The sequence below is a fragment of the Periophthalmus magnuspinnatus genome, chromosome 11, assembly GCF_009829125.3.
Source record: "Periophthalmus magnuspinnatus isolate fPerMag1 chromosome 11, fPerMag1.2.pri, whole genome shotgun sequence".
NCBI lineage: Eukaryota > Metazoa > Chordata > Actinopteri > Gobiiformes > Gobiidae > Periophthalmus > Periophthalmus magnuspinnatus.
This window is the reverse complement of record NC_047136.2, coordinates 7,269,538-7,285,769: the sequence shown is the minus strand read 5'-3', so window position 1 is coordinate 7,285,769 and position 16,232 is coordinate 7,269,538. Positions and strand designations below refer to the sequence as shown.

The window sequence follows — 16,232 nt, the reverse complement described above, 5'->3', positions numbered from 1 at the left end:
TACCTAGAGACGCGCGTACGTTGGATTCTCCATCAAAATATATCAACAATAAAAGACGTCTTACACTTTCGAATACTTCATGCTTTATAATTTTATCATTACACTAATTATTTCGACACTGAACGTCCGTCCTGTTGAGCATTTACTGAAGAATTTGAAATAGGCTATAACATCGCAAATATTGTGTATGAGTATTCTATTCTGTAAAACGCACCCACTGTAAAACAACACTACAAACATAACAAAGGGACCAGTCCGGTGTGTGTGACCCATGGAAGTATAATAAGATCCATGGTATGACCTCCCTCCACTCCTGGTTGGCGCAATGAACCGCACGCTCTCTCTCATCCCTTCCCGTCATGCAGCGCTCCTGCCTGCTCCTCCGTCGAGCCGCCATGTTGTCGGAGTGAAAGCCTGGGGTGTCGGAGAGAAACTGGGGCTGATATCCGTGACCATCCACCCTCTCCGCCGGTAAGTTAAGTATATTAGCCGGTCAGGGTTGGGAGAATTAATACCCATCCACACGCCAGGGCTAGTATTTTAGAGATGGCGGGGATAGGACGGGTAAACGAGTGTATTTCGTGAGCCCGGGTAGCAGCAGTAGCCTCCCTTTCTGCTCCCTTCTTCCTCCCGTTGTATCGGTCTTCCGCTCCAGACAGCTCTCGGGCCTTTGTTCGCATCCGCGTCACGGGGGCCTGTGGGGCTGCGGAGACGGCAGACAGGTAGACAACACTGCAGGGGTGCAAATGATTAAAAAAAGACTGTTATGGCGATGACAGGGTGGCAGAAAAGGCCGTTTAGACACTGTGTTTTGGCACCCGGTGTAAGCTTGTGCCGTGGAGGCCGTGTTATTGTTGTAGAGACGGAACAGTGAACCCCCATAACAAATCGACAGTTGCTTGAATACGTACAAATATGTAAATATAGTTAGCCCGATCTTTGTCACGATTATTTTCCACAATGTTCGGTGTATTGTGTGTCGTTTTGATGTGTCATGTCGCGTTGGTGGAGTATGTTTAGTCTGAGCTCTGTGCTGCTAGCTGCAGGTTGGCTGCATGTATTGTCACACCCCTGTCTGTGGCCGGTATGCAGTGGATTGATTCCGGCTATTGGATAATGATTAACCCACTTTTCTTATGGAACACGGTGCATGTTTCCGGGTGCTATGTTAAAACCATACCAAAACAAGCCGTGTGCGCCTCGCTTTGGGGAATGGCTACTCTGAGCTGGAGGATTTCCGGGTGTTACATGGCGTTGTGATTTGTACTTTCTCAAGTCAATGAACCGCTGATTTTGGTTAGGGAATTCATGCACACCGTTGTTGTATATCGTACATCTACACAGAAGAGTATTGTTTATAATGCCTAAGAACTACAGTCTAAGTAGCTTTTTGCATAAGGGGGTGTGTTGTCTAGTTTCAGCATTTTAGGAAAGGGACACGTGTGTTACAATCTAGTGTGTGAGACTCTTTCAAAGGTAATTACTGTATTGCTCTGTGTAAAGAGAACTGCTTGTAATTTCCCCCTGGCCTGTAGGGAAATTGACATGAAACTGGTAATTTTAACAGAAATTAGAGCTTGTTGAATATGGAGTTGTTGTAAATACAAATTATATCTCTTACTGCTTAAAACCACAGAGGTGGCCCATATCAACTATAACCACTAACAGACACAACATACCCTGCACTTTACGTATTTCTGGGCTGTACTTCAGATAACTAGAATAACTGGATAACTGGAAATGTTTCTATTAAAGTGAACAGTGTACTGACTTTTTCACTTCTAGATTGAGTGCAGCACAGTTGAATAAGAGCGGTAACACTTAAAGACCTCTGAAACTCTTTACTCTTTTTTTTTTAGCGCCAAAACCTTGACTTGTTTGTGGGAATGTGATTCTCATTAACTATTTTGTTGCTATGCAACTCAAATAAGTACAAAAGTTCACTTTACAACTAGGCCAATATATAACCAGCATTGATGAACAGTGTACCTTCAGAAAACATCTTGATCTTAAGTTTAAACATAAAAATCACATAAACCAAATACACCAATGTGTCCTTTTTTTCCACAATAGTTTTACAATGGCAATTTTATTTTGAAATACAGGACACAGCAGTGTTGATCATTGAATGAGCTTATACTGTCTTTAGTTTGCACCCTTCATGTCATAGTTGTGCAGCATTTCATAACAATCCATATTTCTGTCAAAAGAACAGCATGAACCTGATTAGGAGGGTAAACTGTGACTAAAACTATACAAATAAAGTACTCGGTACCCATGCATTGTGCACTCAAAGACGTACCTTTGGGGAGTTATTTTTCAGCCAAAAAGAAAAAAAAAAAGGTGATTACCTAAGCAGCCATTTACAGTTGGTTATTATTATTATTATTGTTCAATCAACAGTTTTTTTCAATCAACAGTGTAATTTATATGGGCTTGATTTGCACACTTGGCTTTAATTTGAGGGTATCAACAACTAGTGTTGTCATAATACAAATTGGATACTAAGGAAGGCTCAATACTCGAGTTGATACAGATTTTGCTACCACCATGACAACAGAATGTAATTTTCAACACAAAATGGAAGTAGTTCCTTTAAAATTATCATGTGGTCTTGCTTGGATATAAATCAAAACCAACACTGTTCAGGAAACACCCACTGTGTATTTATTTTTTCTTCATATAAATAATAATATACTAGGGATCCAGAAAAATTAGCTGGATCATATCTCAGCTCCCCGGATTTCGGCTGTACCGAGGAAATCATTGATGTTATACCACTATTTACTAGTTGTAGTTGGCTCAGAGAGTCTCATAATGTTTAACTTGTATTTATACAAAGCATTTCTGTAACTACTTGAAGGATAAATAACTGCTACATGACACATTTTGATTAGTTTTGTCCCATGCTATTTTCATTTTAAGGAAATAAATGATGTTTTCTGTCTCTGCACTGGTATCATTTTTATCTGGTATCGACAGATACTTAAAGCCATAGTTTGAATCGACGTATCCCTATAATATACAGGTTCAAATTATCATCTAACATAGGTATGTGTCAGATCTGCAGTAAAGGCCTGAAATGACACCACTGAGGAGGAAATCCAGGGTTTAGTTGTGTCCATAGGTCCCAGACTTCATGTCGACAAAGTCAACAAAGGACTTGTTTGTTTTTTTACAAAGTATAAACATTTGCATTTTAGAAGTTTTTAAGTCTTTTCTAGACAAAGTGAGTAGAAGTACCACATCCTATTGAGTTGTGTCCCTTATGTGTGACTTCTGTTCTCCCCCATAGGCTGTGGTGGAATGAGCAGTGTGTGTGTGTTGAAGAGGAAAGCAGTGCTCTGGCAGGATTCATTCAGCCCCCACCATAGATCTACATCCCCCAGCATGCCCGTGGTGCTGAGCAGCGGAGGACATGCCCCCCCAGCAGGGCAGACCCCTCAGGCCACACCCCCCAGCCAGCAGGTAAGACCCCCTTTCACAGGTTTATTCATAAATATCCTACTTGAGCTGTACATTTAGACTGTAATATTATGTGCACAGTATGACTCTTTTACCTGGACAGTTCAGAAAAAGCAACATTTATGTTAAATGTGTTTGGTCTCAGCAAGTCATGTCTTTGCCTTAAACCTAAAGCAAACAACTATCTAAACAATTAAAGGAGAGCAAAATTATTTATGGGATTAGTTGGTCTTAAATTACTTTGGATCTTTTTTCATAATTGTGTTGCGTTTTGCACAAGCCATGGTCTTGTTTGTCTCGTTTCAATTTTTTTTTGTCTGCAGGGCAGAATCCATGAATCAACAGAGGATTTAAGAGTGTTGTTGTTGGTAATTTGAGGATATTGTGCTCATGTTGTATATTTTTCTTCAGGGTGTGGCTGGTGCTGGACGTTCCCAAGATGATGCCATGGTAGACTACTTCTTCCAGAGACAGCACGGTGAACAGCCTGGCAAACACCGCTGGCCCACTGGAGACAACATCCATGACAGTCAGGTGTGTGGGCTTTTGTTACTGAACTTGTTACATTATTAGTTACACAGTACCGATGTTCACTTAACATGTTTTTTTTTTTTTTTTTAGGTGCGGTCCATGGATGAGCTTAACCATGACTTTCAGGCGCTGGCTCTGGAGGGACGTGCAATGGGAGAGGTAAACACAGATTTGTAAAGTTTTCTTTAATAGATCTTAAGGCCTGGTTATTGTGGCCCAATACACTAATATTCAGTTTGTTAAAATCACAACATAATAATAATAATAATAATAATAATAATAATAATAATAATAATAATAATAATAATAATGTCCACTTGTATTGAGCCTTATAGGCACAACAAAGCCTCTCAAAGCGCTACACTGTAGTCATCATTATTATTCACTCCATACTATGGTGGTGAGGTACTACTGTAGCCACAGCTGTCCTGAGGCAGAGTGACAGACACAACACAGCCAGTCTGTACCAACAGCCCTTCTGACCTCCACCAGTTACTCCTGCACATGCCATCAAACTAGACAGATGGGTGTCTTGTTAAAGTTGCTGTACGAGCGCAGCCTGAGGTTGCCTGAGCTGATGATGTCACATAGTCATGCCACAAGGAATTTGGGGTTGTGTGTCAAAGTCAACAGGGGACACCAAACCCCAGTCATACCTGGGAAAGGTCTGGTACAAACCATGTGAGTGCTCTTAAATCTGCCACAATGAGCAATATCCCCATCTTAACTTGTGTTTTTGCTACTGCTGATACACATTTCTCAGCTTTAGGGCTGTTTCGATTAAAGACACACCTTTCATAGGAATTAATCAAGTAAAAGGATCTGAGGTGTGGTATTGCTAAAAATGTTCAAAAACTATGATCTGACTATGTTTTTGACCAAAAGTGAGCTCACAGGAGTTGACGCACAGAAACTTATAGAGTAAACCGGAAAGTACTGGAAAGAATAAACACACTCACTCCAGGCCAGTTATTTGTAACTATTAAAAACCTTTTTGCCCTGAGACTTTATCAACCATTTAGTTGATAAAAAACTACAGTGCTAACCAGCATTCTCCTCGTAAAATACATAAGATATTTTATATATTATATATTCCCTTTTGGCCATATTTGGCAGTGCTTAGTGCTTTCCCACACCTCCTGCATGTCTGTGGTTTCACCGTAATTTGCTATAAATTCATTGTGGGGCAACATTTGTCCATGTACTGCTCATCTAAATGTCAGTAAATTTGTGAAATGTATAATTGAATATTTGGTTAAAGATCTTGACTTTAAGGCTAAAAAAAATAATTAAAAAAAATAGATGATGCTTTGTGACTGCACTTAACCAAAAATGGTGAGCGTATGTGCTGTGTATGTAAATGAGCCATGCACACATACAAAAGATTACCACAGAGTCAAACCTGACAAACAGGAAATCCAAGAAAAAGGATTTGGTGAAAAGACTTTGAGCAGAACATAGATCAGACCCAAGGCTTTGTTTTCTGAAATCTGAGATGATCTTTAGTGTGAGCTTTGAATATCAACTGTTACCATTTAGGTACTTGGTTGTTTACACAGGCTTAATTGGTAATATTGCAGCATATTGTGATTTTAATTATGTATATATTTTTATTCAGAAAAGCTATAAATATTAAAGTGCTATACATCAATAAGCCAAAATATTCAGTGATTACTTGTTTTAATAGTAATTTACTGATAAGTCTAAAATATTTTTACAATATCATTTTATGTTAGCTTTTAACTTTTTTTTCCCTTTTCTTTTAATCTCATGCAGCAGTTACTCACTGGGAAGAAGTTTTGGGAATCGGATGACTCTGGGAAGGATGGCCCAAAAGGAATCTTTTTGGATCAGTGGAGGGACAGCGCATGGGGTGCATCTGGTATTTATTTTGCCCATCTTTGCAGTTTTGAGACACTTGGACTCTTGGCAGAGGCCTTTTTACAGATGAACTTATGTGGTTTATATAAGTCATATACTGATAGTAAACACTGGTAAATGTATTGCTGGCCAAGTTTTCATCCAATGCTCTTTTATTTTTCTGTGGCAGATCATTCTGTTTCTCAGCCAATCATGGTGTCCCGTCGGCCAGGTCAGGGTTTTCATGGTGGAGGTGAAGTTGGTGTGGGCTCTGTGATGTCCCCACGGTCAGAGAGTGGAGGTCTGGGAGTAAGCATGGTGGAATACGTTCTCTCCTCCTCACCAGCTGATAAACTGGACCCATGTCTCAGAAAAGGGCCTTATGTAAGATCCTGTGTTAATTATAGGTTCAACATAGAATATAATAGATATTTTTTATAATATATGATTTTTTTTTCTTTTTTACAGGGTCAAAGGGATGGAGAGGGAGAGGAGGAGAAGCGAGAGAAGCCGAAAGCAGCGTTTGAGGGAGAAAAGCTGAAGGAGTTGGCTGAAGGAGAAGCTGATGTGATTAGCGATGTGATTAATCCTAATGGACTACCTGTACAAAATGGCCTCGATGTGGATGTCAAAGAGTTTGGGTACGATTCAGTGTTAATCTTCTCGGTGCTGTAACCTGAACAGCCATTTGACTTTCTCCTTTGTAAACTACAGTCACTCTGGTGCTGCATTGATAGACAAAAGAATCAAGGTGGTGTATAAACCAGGGGAGGGCAAAATCAAAATGTTGATCACAATTGAGATCAAAGTGGACTGTACACAGAGCCATGCCTTTCTAAATCCAGTGGTCTGCTGAGCTTCTAGTGACTTGATTTAAACACAGAACAACCCACTAATATCGTGCAGTCTCTAGTGCACATCTAAAGTGAGTTTTGCCATGAAGCAGCACTTCTGTCTTTAGCCGGTTTCTTTTTAGTACATGTGCAAAAATCAGCTGATTTGTCACTAAAAGTTACTACACGGGGTTTGAGTGTTTATTTACCAATGTGACACTGGCTTGCTTCAGTAAAAATGGTCATGTTTTCCAAAACAAATAACGAACTAGATTTTCAGAAGGTTAACAACAACTGGTTTGCTGTTTTAAACTGAGTGCACTTTGTGATTTTTATCATCGGTGACATCAAAATCCCAACCTTTATCTCAGAAACCCAAGAAACACATGAGTACAGCAATAGTCCTACCTGTTTACTCTGTCTGTCCTTCACAAGTACTTTGTTTATGAGAGACTCCAAAGTCTTACTTTTTTCCTTTTTCTCAGAAGTTAAGACTAACAACAACAAACTAATTTATGTGGTCAGTTTAAGTGGACTTGAGAACTGAAAGGCATAAATCGCAGGAGCCCCATGAGCCATCCTGATTGTTTTTAGTATGAGAACCTAAGCAGTGCACAAACTATACATCAGTGTATATAGACAGCTTTGTCTGGCTTGTCATGCCATTATATCTGTGGAAATAATATTGACAATTTACTGAAGCCCTGATTGCTTAATAATTAACTACAGTTAATTACTTAAGTTAATTATCTTCTCTGGTAAATTTTAGACATGGATGCAGTCATCACAGGCCAGACTTGGTTCATGTGTAGCAAAGCCTTTTCTAGTTTTCCCTAGTTTTGTAATTTTGCTTTAAAGTCTTATCATTTTACTTCCTGGTTGGACGTGATTTGAGGATTCAAAATAAAAGATCTTTACTTGGTAAATTAATGTTTAAATAGTTAGAAAAGCATGTTCCTTGCACATAAATTGTCCCTGCATTTTGGATGGATTTTTTTTTTTTTTAAACTCTGCCACTTTCTATTGAATACTGATAATATCCCACTAAATGCTAAGCAATGATAAGAAAACATGAAAACCTCTCACATGCACTTCAACTGAAGAAATGCTAAACCTACTTTCAGGTGCTAACAGATCTCTGTTCCTTCTGTAGTCGTCCACCGGGAAACATGCAGGCTCCAGGCCCAGAGGGGGACTTGCTCGGAGGCCCCGGAGGTGTGGGAGCTGAGGGCCTTGCTCCTTTGGGGAGTGGTGGGACCAAACCCCCAGAGGACTTTTCGGGTGTGGAGCAGGGTGGTGTTACCATGGACCCCATGGAGTCAGTGATGGAACCACTACAATTCGACTACAATTCTCAGATGCCCATGGACTCTGCGCCCACTGTGGGTTTATTTGATTACACCAACCAGCAGCAGGTGGGTGCAATAGTTATCCAAACAAACTCCTGATGTGGTGTTTATATCTCACATTAACTGTTTGTTCACTCTTTATATTGCAGTTGTTTCAGAGAAATAATGCCCTCGCAGTGCAGCAGCTAACTGCAGCCCAACAACAACAGTATGCCTTAGCAGCAGCTCAGCAGCCTCACATCGGTGAGTGTGGCTCTGTTTCTTTGGATAGTGACAAAGTGAAACTAAACTAACTAACACTCCTTTTGTCCATGCAGGTCTGGCCCCAGCATTTGTGCCCAATCCTTATATCATCAGTACTGCACCTCCTGGGACAGATCCTTATGCTGCTGGCCTAGCGGCAGCAGCTACACTTGGTGAGAATGCTTAAGTATAAGATTTACCTGCTGAGTTTTTGATTATGCAACTAGTACTTAAAAAGTTTTTTCACAAAAGTTGGTATGTCACTGTTATTTAAAGCATGACTAATTTCTTATTATCAGCTTTCAGCAGCTCAAATGATTTCTTAATCCCTCAATGGTATTTTCTTTAACATGATTCAATCCAACTGTTGCCAGCAGAGGGTGTAAACAACTCAATTTTGAACACTTCATTTGCATTCCTCTTTTTACTTTTAATAATTTACTTCTTTTGAACAATTTCAGAATCCTGAGCCTTGTTTTGTGTGCATATAACACTCCACTGTTGGTGGCATAGGGTGGAAAGATTGGCCAACTGCTGCAGCACTGAAAAGTAATTTAAATGAAAAAAAATGACGTATTTGCTGCTTTTAGCAATGAAGGTAAAAGTGAAAGGGAGGCTAAAGGGGAGAGCCAAAAAAGATCACTTCATACACTTCACCAGACTAGAGCTGAACATTATTGAAATGGATAAGGTCTTTCTGGATTACATCCATATGGTTTAGGCAGATGGAATTTAACATTTGGAGCCTAAATAAACCCAAGTTATGTTTTATTAAGACAACTGCATAGAACATGGTTGAAAGTGAAAAAGTATCTTTTTGGTTGCACTTGTGGTCCACTACTTATAAATGCTTTGTTAGAAATCCCAGCACGTAGTATGCATTGTTGTGCTTTATTGGAATTGTAAAACTTTGTTCATTTAATGAAATTTTGCCAAAACGCTTTGAATAATTTTGTGGTGTGTGGTTTATTTTCAAACTAGGTCCAGCAGTGATGCCTCCCCAGTACTATGGCGTTACCCCTTGGGGGGTGTATCCAGCCAACCTTTTTCCGCAGCAAGCGGCTGCAGCCAACAACTCGGCCAACCAGCAGGCAGCAGGCCAGGGGCAGCAGAACCAGCAACAGGTCAGCGAGGCTCAATATATTTTTCGTTATATTGTATAGTATTTCATATTATAGTGCCAGAGGTATGGAATATTGACAATTCCTGCATGTAATAATTTGACTATCTAATTTGTTTTCTTATACCTAGGTAATGCGTGCTGGGGGAAGCCAGCGACCTTTGACCCCTAGTCAAGGTCAGCAAGGTCAGCAGAATGACCAACTGGTTGCTGCTGCAGCGGTGAACTCGGCTCTTGCTTTTGGTCAGGGTCTAGCTGCAGGTGTTCCTGGTGAGTGAGCCTACACAAATTTTGTCATTGCGTGAAATTAACTTTGTCTAATATTATGTGTGTATTTCCAATTCTCAGGTTACCCGGTGCTGGCCCCTGCAGCCTATTATGACCAGACAGGGGCATTAGTAGTGAACACTGGAGCTCGAAGTGGGCCGGTCCGCCTCATGGCCCCTGCGTCTGTCATCATATCGCCTACTGCTGCACAAGCGGGTAAGTGCTCACATAGTCTGAGAAATTCAACAGAAAATGATGTAAAATCTCGACAGCAGAGATTAAATGATTACTATTCATGCATCTGAACCGAAATGCAATTTTTGATTTGACAAATGGATGTTGTTATAAACTCTGTAATAAACAGAGTTTACAATACACAATGTGGCCAGCTGCTGACATTACCTACACATGTACACAAAAGCAGTACTAGCAAAAAACTTTTTTTTTTTTTTTTTTTTTACATCTCTCATAATTGATCATTTAAAAATTCTCATTTACCTCTGCCCCAGTGGCAGCAGCGGCAGCCTCAGCAGGTGGTGCCAATGGTGGACTAGGTGGGGGTGCCAATGGTCCATTCCGTGCCATGACGTCGCAGCAGCCTCAGCAGCAGGGTGGCCCAGGTGGTGGTCTGGGGGGCAGCTCCTTCTATGGCTCCTCCTCCCTCAGCTCATCGTCGCAGAGCTCCTCATTGTTCTCTCAAGGCTCAGCTCAGCCCGGGCCGGGCTCTGCCTCTCTGGGCTTCAGCCAGCCTGCCTCTTCTTCTCTTGGAGCCACTCTAGGAAGCCTGGGAGGCTTTGGGACTGCAGGTACAGTAAGATTACTTAAAGTAAAATATTTCCAAATTATTATTGTGTCATTAAGCAATACATTCTATATATTGTACATGAAAAAATCACAAAGTTCTTTTTTTCTTTTTTTTTTTTTTTGCCTGACTCCCTCTAGTGGCCAACTCTAGTGGTGGAAGTGGGTCGCGAAGGGACTCCCTGACAGGAAACAGTGAGCTGTACAAACGAACACCCTCCAGCCTCACACCAATCGGCCATGGAGGCTTTTATAATGGCACCTTGGGTTTCAGTCCTTCTCCAGGACCTGTAGGAATGCCTTTACCCAACCAGGGTCCCTCCCATTCACTCACCCCTCCACCCTCACTGTCCAATCACAGCTCCTCATCCAACCTTAATCTTGGTAAGTGCTTTAAACATTACTTAAATTTACACACATGCTTGGTTGTTTAATTTGAAGATCGGTTCATACATCATAGCTATGTACAGGTTTGCGCACTCAACTGTTTGTCTGACCTTTCAGGAGGCCTGACCAATGGAAGTGGGCGTTTCATATCGGCAGCACCTGGAGCAGAGGCCAAGTACCGCAGTGCCGCCAGCTCGGGCTCCTCCCTCTTCTCACCCAGCAGCCAGTTGTTCCCGTCATCACGGTTACGCTATGGCATGTCCGACGTGATGCCGTCTGGCAGAAGCCGTTTGCTGGAGGACTTCAGGAACAATCGTTATCCCAACCTGCAACTCCGGGACATTGCTGGCCACATAATGGAGTTCAGCCAAGACCAACATGGAAGCAGGTACTTCAAAGTTAAACTTTTGATTTAACTTTGGATCTGATCTGAACTTGGACTTGAGCCTTTAAAATGTCTGATGATGAATAAGGGTGATGGATATTTTATTGTTTTGCTTTTTAAGGTTTATTCAGTTGAAGCTGGAGAGAGCCAGTTCAGCAGAGCGCCAGCTCGTCTTCACAGAGATCTTACAAGCAGCATACCAACTTATGGTGGACGTCTTTGGCAATTATGTCATTCAGAAGTTTTTTGAGGTGTGATGAGACATGAGATCTGAGACATAAACTATAACAGTTGTTTCTGTGACATTTTTGTAACATTTTGATGCTTATTAATGTTTGTTAGTTTGGAAGTCTGGACCAGAAGCTGGCTTTAGCAGAGAGAATTCGAGGCCACGTTTTGTCTCTGGCGCTGCAGATGTATGGCTGCAGGGTTATTCAGAAAGCTCTGGAGTTCATCCCTTCAGACCAGCAAGTCATTGTAAGTACATTATTTCAACTGTACTTTTAATTAAGTGTGTGATGAAGGAGTCTGGGTTTAGTTCAGCCATTTCCTAAAAGATATTCTTAATTAAACCTTATGTGATCTGTCAGTGTATAATGCCCTTATCCTTTTATTCAGGACATTTGCATTTAGATTTTAAGCTCATTTGCGGATGACAATCATCCACCAAACTGAATAGTCCATTCAGTGGCCGATTTTTATTCTCAAAATATATTCTTTCCTTGTGCACTCGTGTTATTATGCCTACTGCCATCTGTAAAAAATATACATACACATGAAGCGATTTTTCCGACTTTGTGGAGAGGGGTACATCCATCATTCCTAATGGAATATAATACAGGTCGTGGGGCCAGTTGTGTATAAAGCCAGTGTTATTTGTTGGGCTTTGGGCTACAGTAAAAAATGAAAGCTATTGGAAAATGCTTTTAGGCAGTATATGATTTCTCAACATTGACCTGTCGCTCTCTTTGCTCTGTCTGACTGTTTTTCTCTTGTCCCTTCAGAGCGAGATGGTCCGGGAGCTGGATGGACATGTCCTCAAGTGCGTGAAGGACCAGAACGGTAACCATGTGGTGCAGAAGTGTATTGAGTGTGTTCAGCCACACGCGCTGCACTTCATCATAGACGCCTTTAAGGGACAGGTGGGTGTCCCTGTGCGCACCAGTCAATATTTCCTCTTTCTTTGTACACACTGTCACAGCCTTAAGGCAGGCAGCATATTGTCACTGCCAAAATGCATACACACAAACTCTTGCTTTTCCAGGGACAGGGTACGTTGTCATGGCAACAGAAACCAGTCTCACCAGCCATCTTATTTTATCTTGTAGTTAAATGTTGCATTAGCATAAACTGTTTAAGATACACGCTTATTCTGTATAACATTTGTACATTTTATCTACTTTTTTTAAGCTAACCAATTATGTTTTTTTTCCCCTTTTGGCATGTTTGCATTTTGTGTAACTACTGTACTACTCTGATTTGTTTATGTAACTGAAAGCATGGCAAGAATTTGCTTTCACCTGCCGTGCAGCAGAGGTTGGGTTTTAAGTATGAGAGTTGCTTAAATAACAAACTGTAGGAAACAATAGTTTTGCTAGTAAACATGCAGAGGCACACCTGTTTTGAGGCCTGAGCTGTTGTTCTGTGTAGTGCATCACTCACAGACCCTAATTCGCCTTTGCCCCGCAGGTCTTCGCCCTCTCCACCCACCCGTACGGCTGCCGAGTCATCCAGCGCATTCTAGAACACTGCCTTCCGGAGCAGACGCTGCCCATCCTGGAGGAGCTCCATCAGCACACAGAGCAGCTCGTGCAGGTAACACGTCCACAGATCTGGCAGCTCAAGTGTTTCCATTTCAGTGTTTTCAGAATACACAGGCCTTATGTTGATTTTTTTTTTTTTTTTATATGAGCGTCTCCCAGTGCACCCAGATTTTGGCTGCGTTTGTCTTGACGTCAAGCGCACCAGCTGGTCTCCTCACATTTTGGTTAATGTGTTTGTGTGGTTCTTCTTGCTTTCAGGACCAGTATGGCAACTATGTGATCCAGCACGTTTTGGAGCATGGAAGAGCAGAGGATAAGAGCAAGATAGTAGCGGAGATCAGAGGCAATGTACTGGGACTCAGCCAGCACAAGTTTGCAAGGTGAAATGACATTTTAACTTATTCTGATTGTCTAAATGACTCCTCGCCATGTGTTTTACATTGGCAATAAATTCATGTTGTTTATTCTTCCAGTAATGTGGTTGAAAAGTGTGTGACCCATGCATCCCGAACTGAGCGAGCTGTGCTGATTGACGAGGTTTGCAGTCTGACTGAGGGCCCCCACAGTGCCTTATACACCATGATGAAGGACCAGTACGCCAACTACGTAGTGCAGAAGATGATAGATGTGGCCGAGCCCACGCAGCGCAAAATTGTTATGCACAAGGTTAGTTTCAAGTGTATTAACTCAATTTCATGTTTCACAGGCATAAATAAAAGTTGATTTTGCATAATAAATCTCCTTTATGAGCTTTAAACCCTTTATATATTGGTTTTCACTCCTAAGGTGCCAGAGTTGTATTTTCAGTGATTCAAGCATGTTTGAGTAATCTGTATTTGAGGCTCAAGTGCTCAGAAGATTTCTGATTTCATCTGTCTCCTATACCCTCCCACACCCCTGTACTTACTTGTGATTCTTTTGAAAATTTTAGACTCTGGATCAAGTTTTTAACAATTTTATATAACAATTCTTCACAAACACTGATGAAATGCAGCAGTAAAAGAATCAGTTCTGCAGTTTTGAACAGTAAGGCAATGGACCCATCTCTATTATTAAGCAAGTTTAGATCAATATTATGATATACAGTGTAACAAAATGAAAAGTAAAGACTTGTATTCCACAGTTTATTGCTAAATAACAGAAATAAAGCATAACATACCCTCTTTAATGGCCACAATTTCCACATCAAAAAGTTCTATTAAATTCAAGAGGCAGTCAAACATGGGGACACAGTGATCCTGCGCTGCTTATGGTTTCCTATGGGGATATTACCCTAAACGCCATACAGGATTCAAAAGAAAAAAGGCTACAATATAACACTGGCTAAAAAATAATTCTGTCTATTCATGTGGTTGATAAATGATAACTAATTTAACTTGGAACTTGTCTTTGGTCAGATCCGGCCCCACATCTCCACTCTGCGAAAGTACACATATGGCAAACACATCTTGGCCAAACTGGAGAAGTACTACATGAAGAACGGTGTCGACCTGGGTCCTCTCTGTGGTCCTCCAAACGGGATCATGTAAAACCTTCTCCCCCTTTTGTCCCGAAGCTTTTCCCTGTCTGTCAGATGCCTTTTCACTCATGTCCTCCACTCCGTCATGTCTAACAGCCCCAACTCCAATTGACCCTTTGGAGAATGCCGTTCCCCATTTCCCCTTCGTCTCTTACTCGTCGAGGACACGGAGTACCCCTTGATCCCTTGTTTCCATGACAACCTTACAGGAGGAGCCTTCGTTGAGTTGTTTCGTACCCCTCCCCCCCTCTGAGCCCTGGCCTGCTGATCTGGGGCAAGCAGGGAGTGGACAGAGGTGAGATCCTGGCTTTCTCATCCATCCACTCCCGCCTTTTTGTTTGGAATTTTTATTTAGATTTTTGCTTTTCATCAGATAAAAACTGAATCATTTCACTTTTTGCTACTGCTGCGCCACAATCCTACTGTCCCTCCTCCCATCCTTATAGCTTTTTACCACTATGAGATGGAAGAAGTATTTAATTTGTCTGACTTCACTGAATCATAGACAACACACCATCAGCTAACCAGCAGACAGATCATTTAGCATGGGAGATTCGTTTCTGGTCTTGCTTCTATAAATATAACGTGTATACTTGGTGTAGACCTTTGCATATATATATAAATATATATATAAAACTTTGTAGTTTTTCTGGTTTTTGATGTTGAATCTGTATCTATAATGTATCCTAGTAGTGACCACATACTTCTGACTGTATAATTGTACATTTGTAAACCCTTGTAATGTAAAAGTGCTTTACCACCCTTTTTGGTATGAGAAGAAAATGAAAAAAAATCTCACCTTAAAAAATCTTAGAAAAACCTGTGCATTTCAGTGTATATTCTCACCTCCTTGGTTGTGACATATGAGTTGTTGTATATTGTAAATTGTAATATCAAATTTTTGTTTTGAAAAGCCCTTTCTATACAGCGTAGTACTTGTACAAAGATTCGTCACGCTTGGTTTTATCTTGTCACTGCTTAACTTAAGACATTGATCTCCCACTGAACCCCAATTGGACACATTCTGTTATATTTAGTGGTGTCTTCTCATTTGTTTAAGAGTTTTTGTTTTTTCTTTTGACCTTTTTTAAGCTCTTTTTATAGGAACGCTTTACCCCATGAAATGTGTCATGAGTGAGGGTTTGCTGAGTGGGGAATCATTTTTGTCCCAACTCCACAAACCCTTGATGATCATGCCTGCTTTCTGTGGGGGAGGCCTGGATTGTACAGAGGAGATCTTGTGTTTTTTGGCATTTCTCTAGTGCTGTAAGTGCTGTATCATACTGTCTATGTCCTTTTGGGTGAGAGAGGCATCCCGCTGATAGTGCGGTGTACATTTGAAGCAGCCTTGTGTATATTTACTACGAGCACACCTGTAACCATATGTGTATAGTTAACAGAACCTGTGTATGCTTATTGCCTGGGCAACTATTTTTTGTAACTCCTGTTGTAGATTGTCTCTAAACAATTGTGTGATCTTTATTTTGAAAACCAAACTGAACAAAAAAACTTTGAAAAGTTCACAGTCTCATGCGTTTGTGTTTCTTTGCATTTTGCTTTATCACAGTTCAATACCTTATAGGACCTTGTATTAGAGGTGTGGGAGCTGTGTTTTTGTACTCTGGGATCCATAAACATCACTGATTAATGTAGCTGGCATCTTAATGGCACGGCCCTGACTATAACGCACTGTGTCGGGACTTGTTCCA

At 41.0% G+C, this 16,232-nt stretch overlaps 1 protein-coding gene across 2 annotated transcripts; it reads left to right on the top strand.

The window, feature by feature from the left end:
* Positions 1-327: 327 nt before the first annotated feature.
* Positions 328-16,044, top strand: pum1 (pumilio RNA-binding family member 1). 2 transcript variants are annotated; one of them, XM_055225552.1, is made up of 23 exons: positions 328-471; positions 3,296-3,468; positions 3,877-3,999; positions 4,087-4,155; positions 5,776-5,878; positions 6,047-6,240; positions 6,325-6,497; positions 7,843-8,104; positions 8,188-8,281; positions 8,356-8,454; positions 9,263-9,405; positions 9,533-9,671; positions 9,750-9,884; positions 10,178-10,474; positions 10,611-10,853; positions 10,974-11,244; positions 11,363-11,492; positions 11,584-11,718; positions 12,246-12,383; positions 12,931-13,056; positions 13,263-13,384; positions 13,478-13,670; positions 14,402-16,044. In XM_055225552.1, the coding sequence occupies exons 2-23, from the start codon at positions 3,307-3,309 to the stop codon at positions 14,531-14,533; spliced, it is 3,483 nt and encodes a 1,160-aa protein (XP_055081527.1). In that variant the 5' UTR covers positions 328-471; positions 3,296-3,306; the 3' UTR covers positions 14,534-16,044. The 2 variants fall into 2 exon arrangements, with proteins under 2 accessions (XP_055081527.1, XP_033831645.1); XM_033975754.2 differs by having other exon boundaries at positions 5,773-5,878.
* Positions 16,045-16,232: the final 188 nt, after the last annotated feature.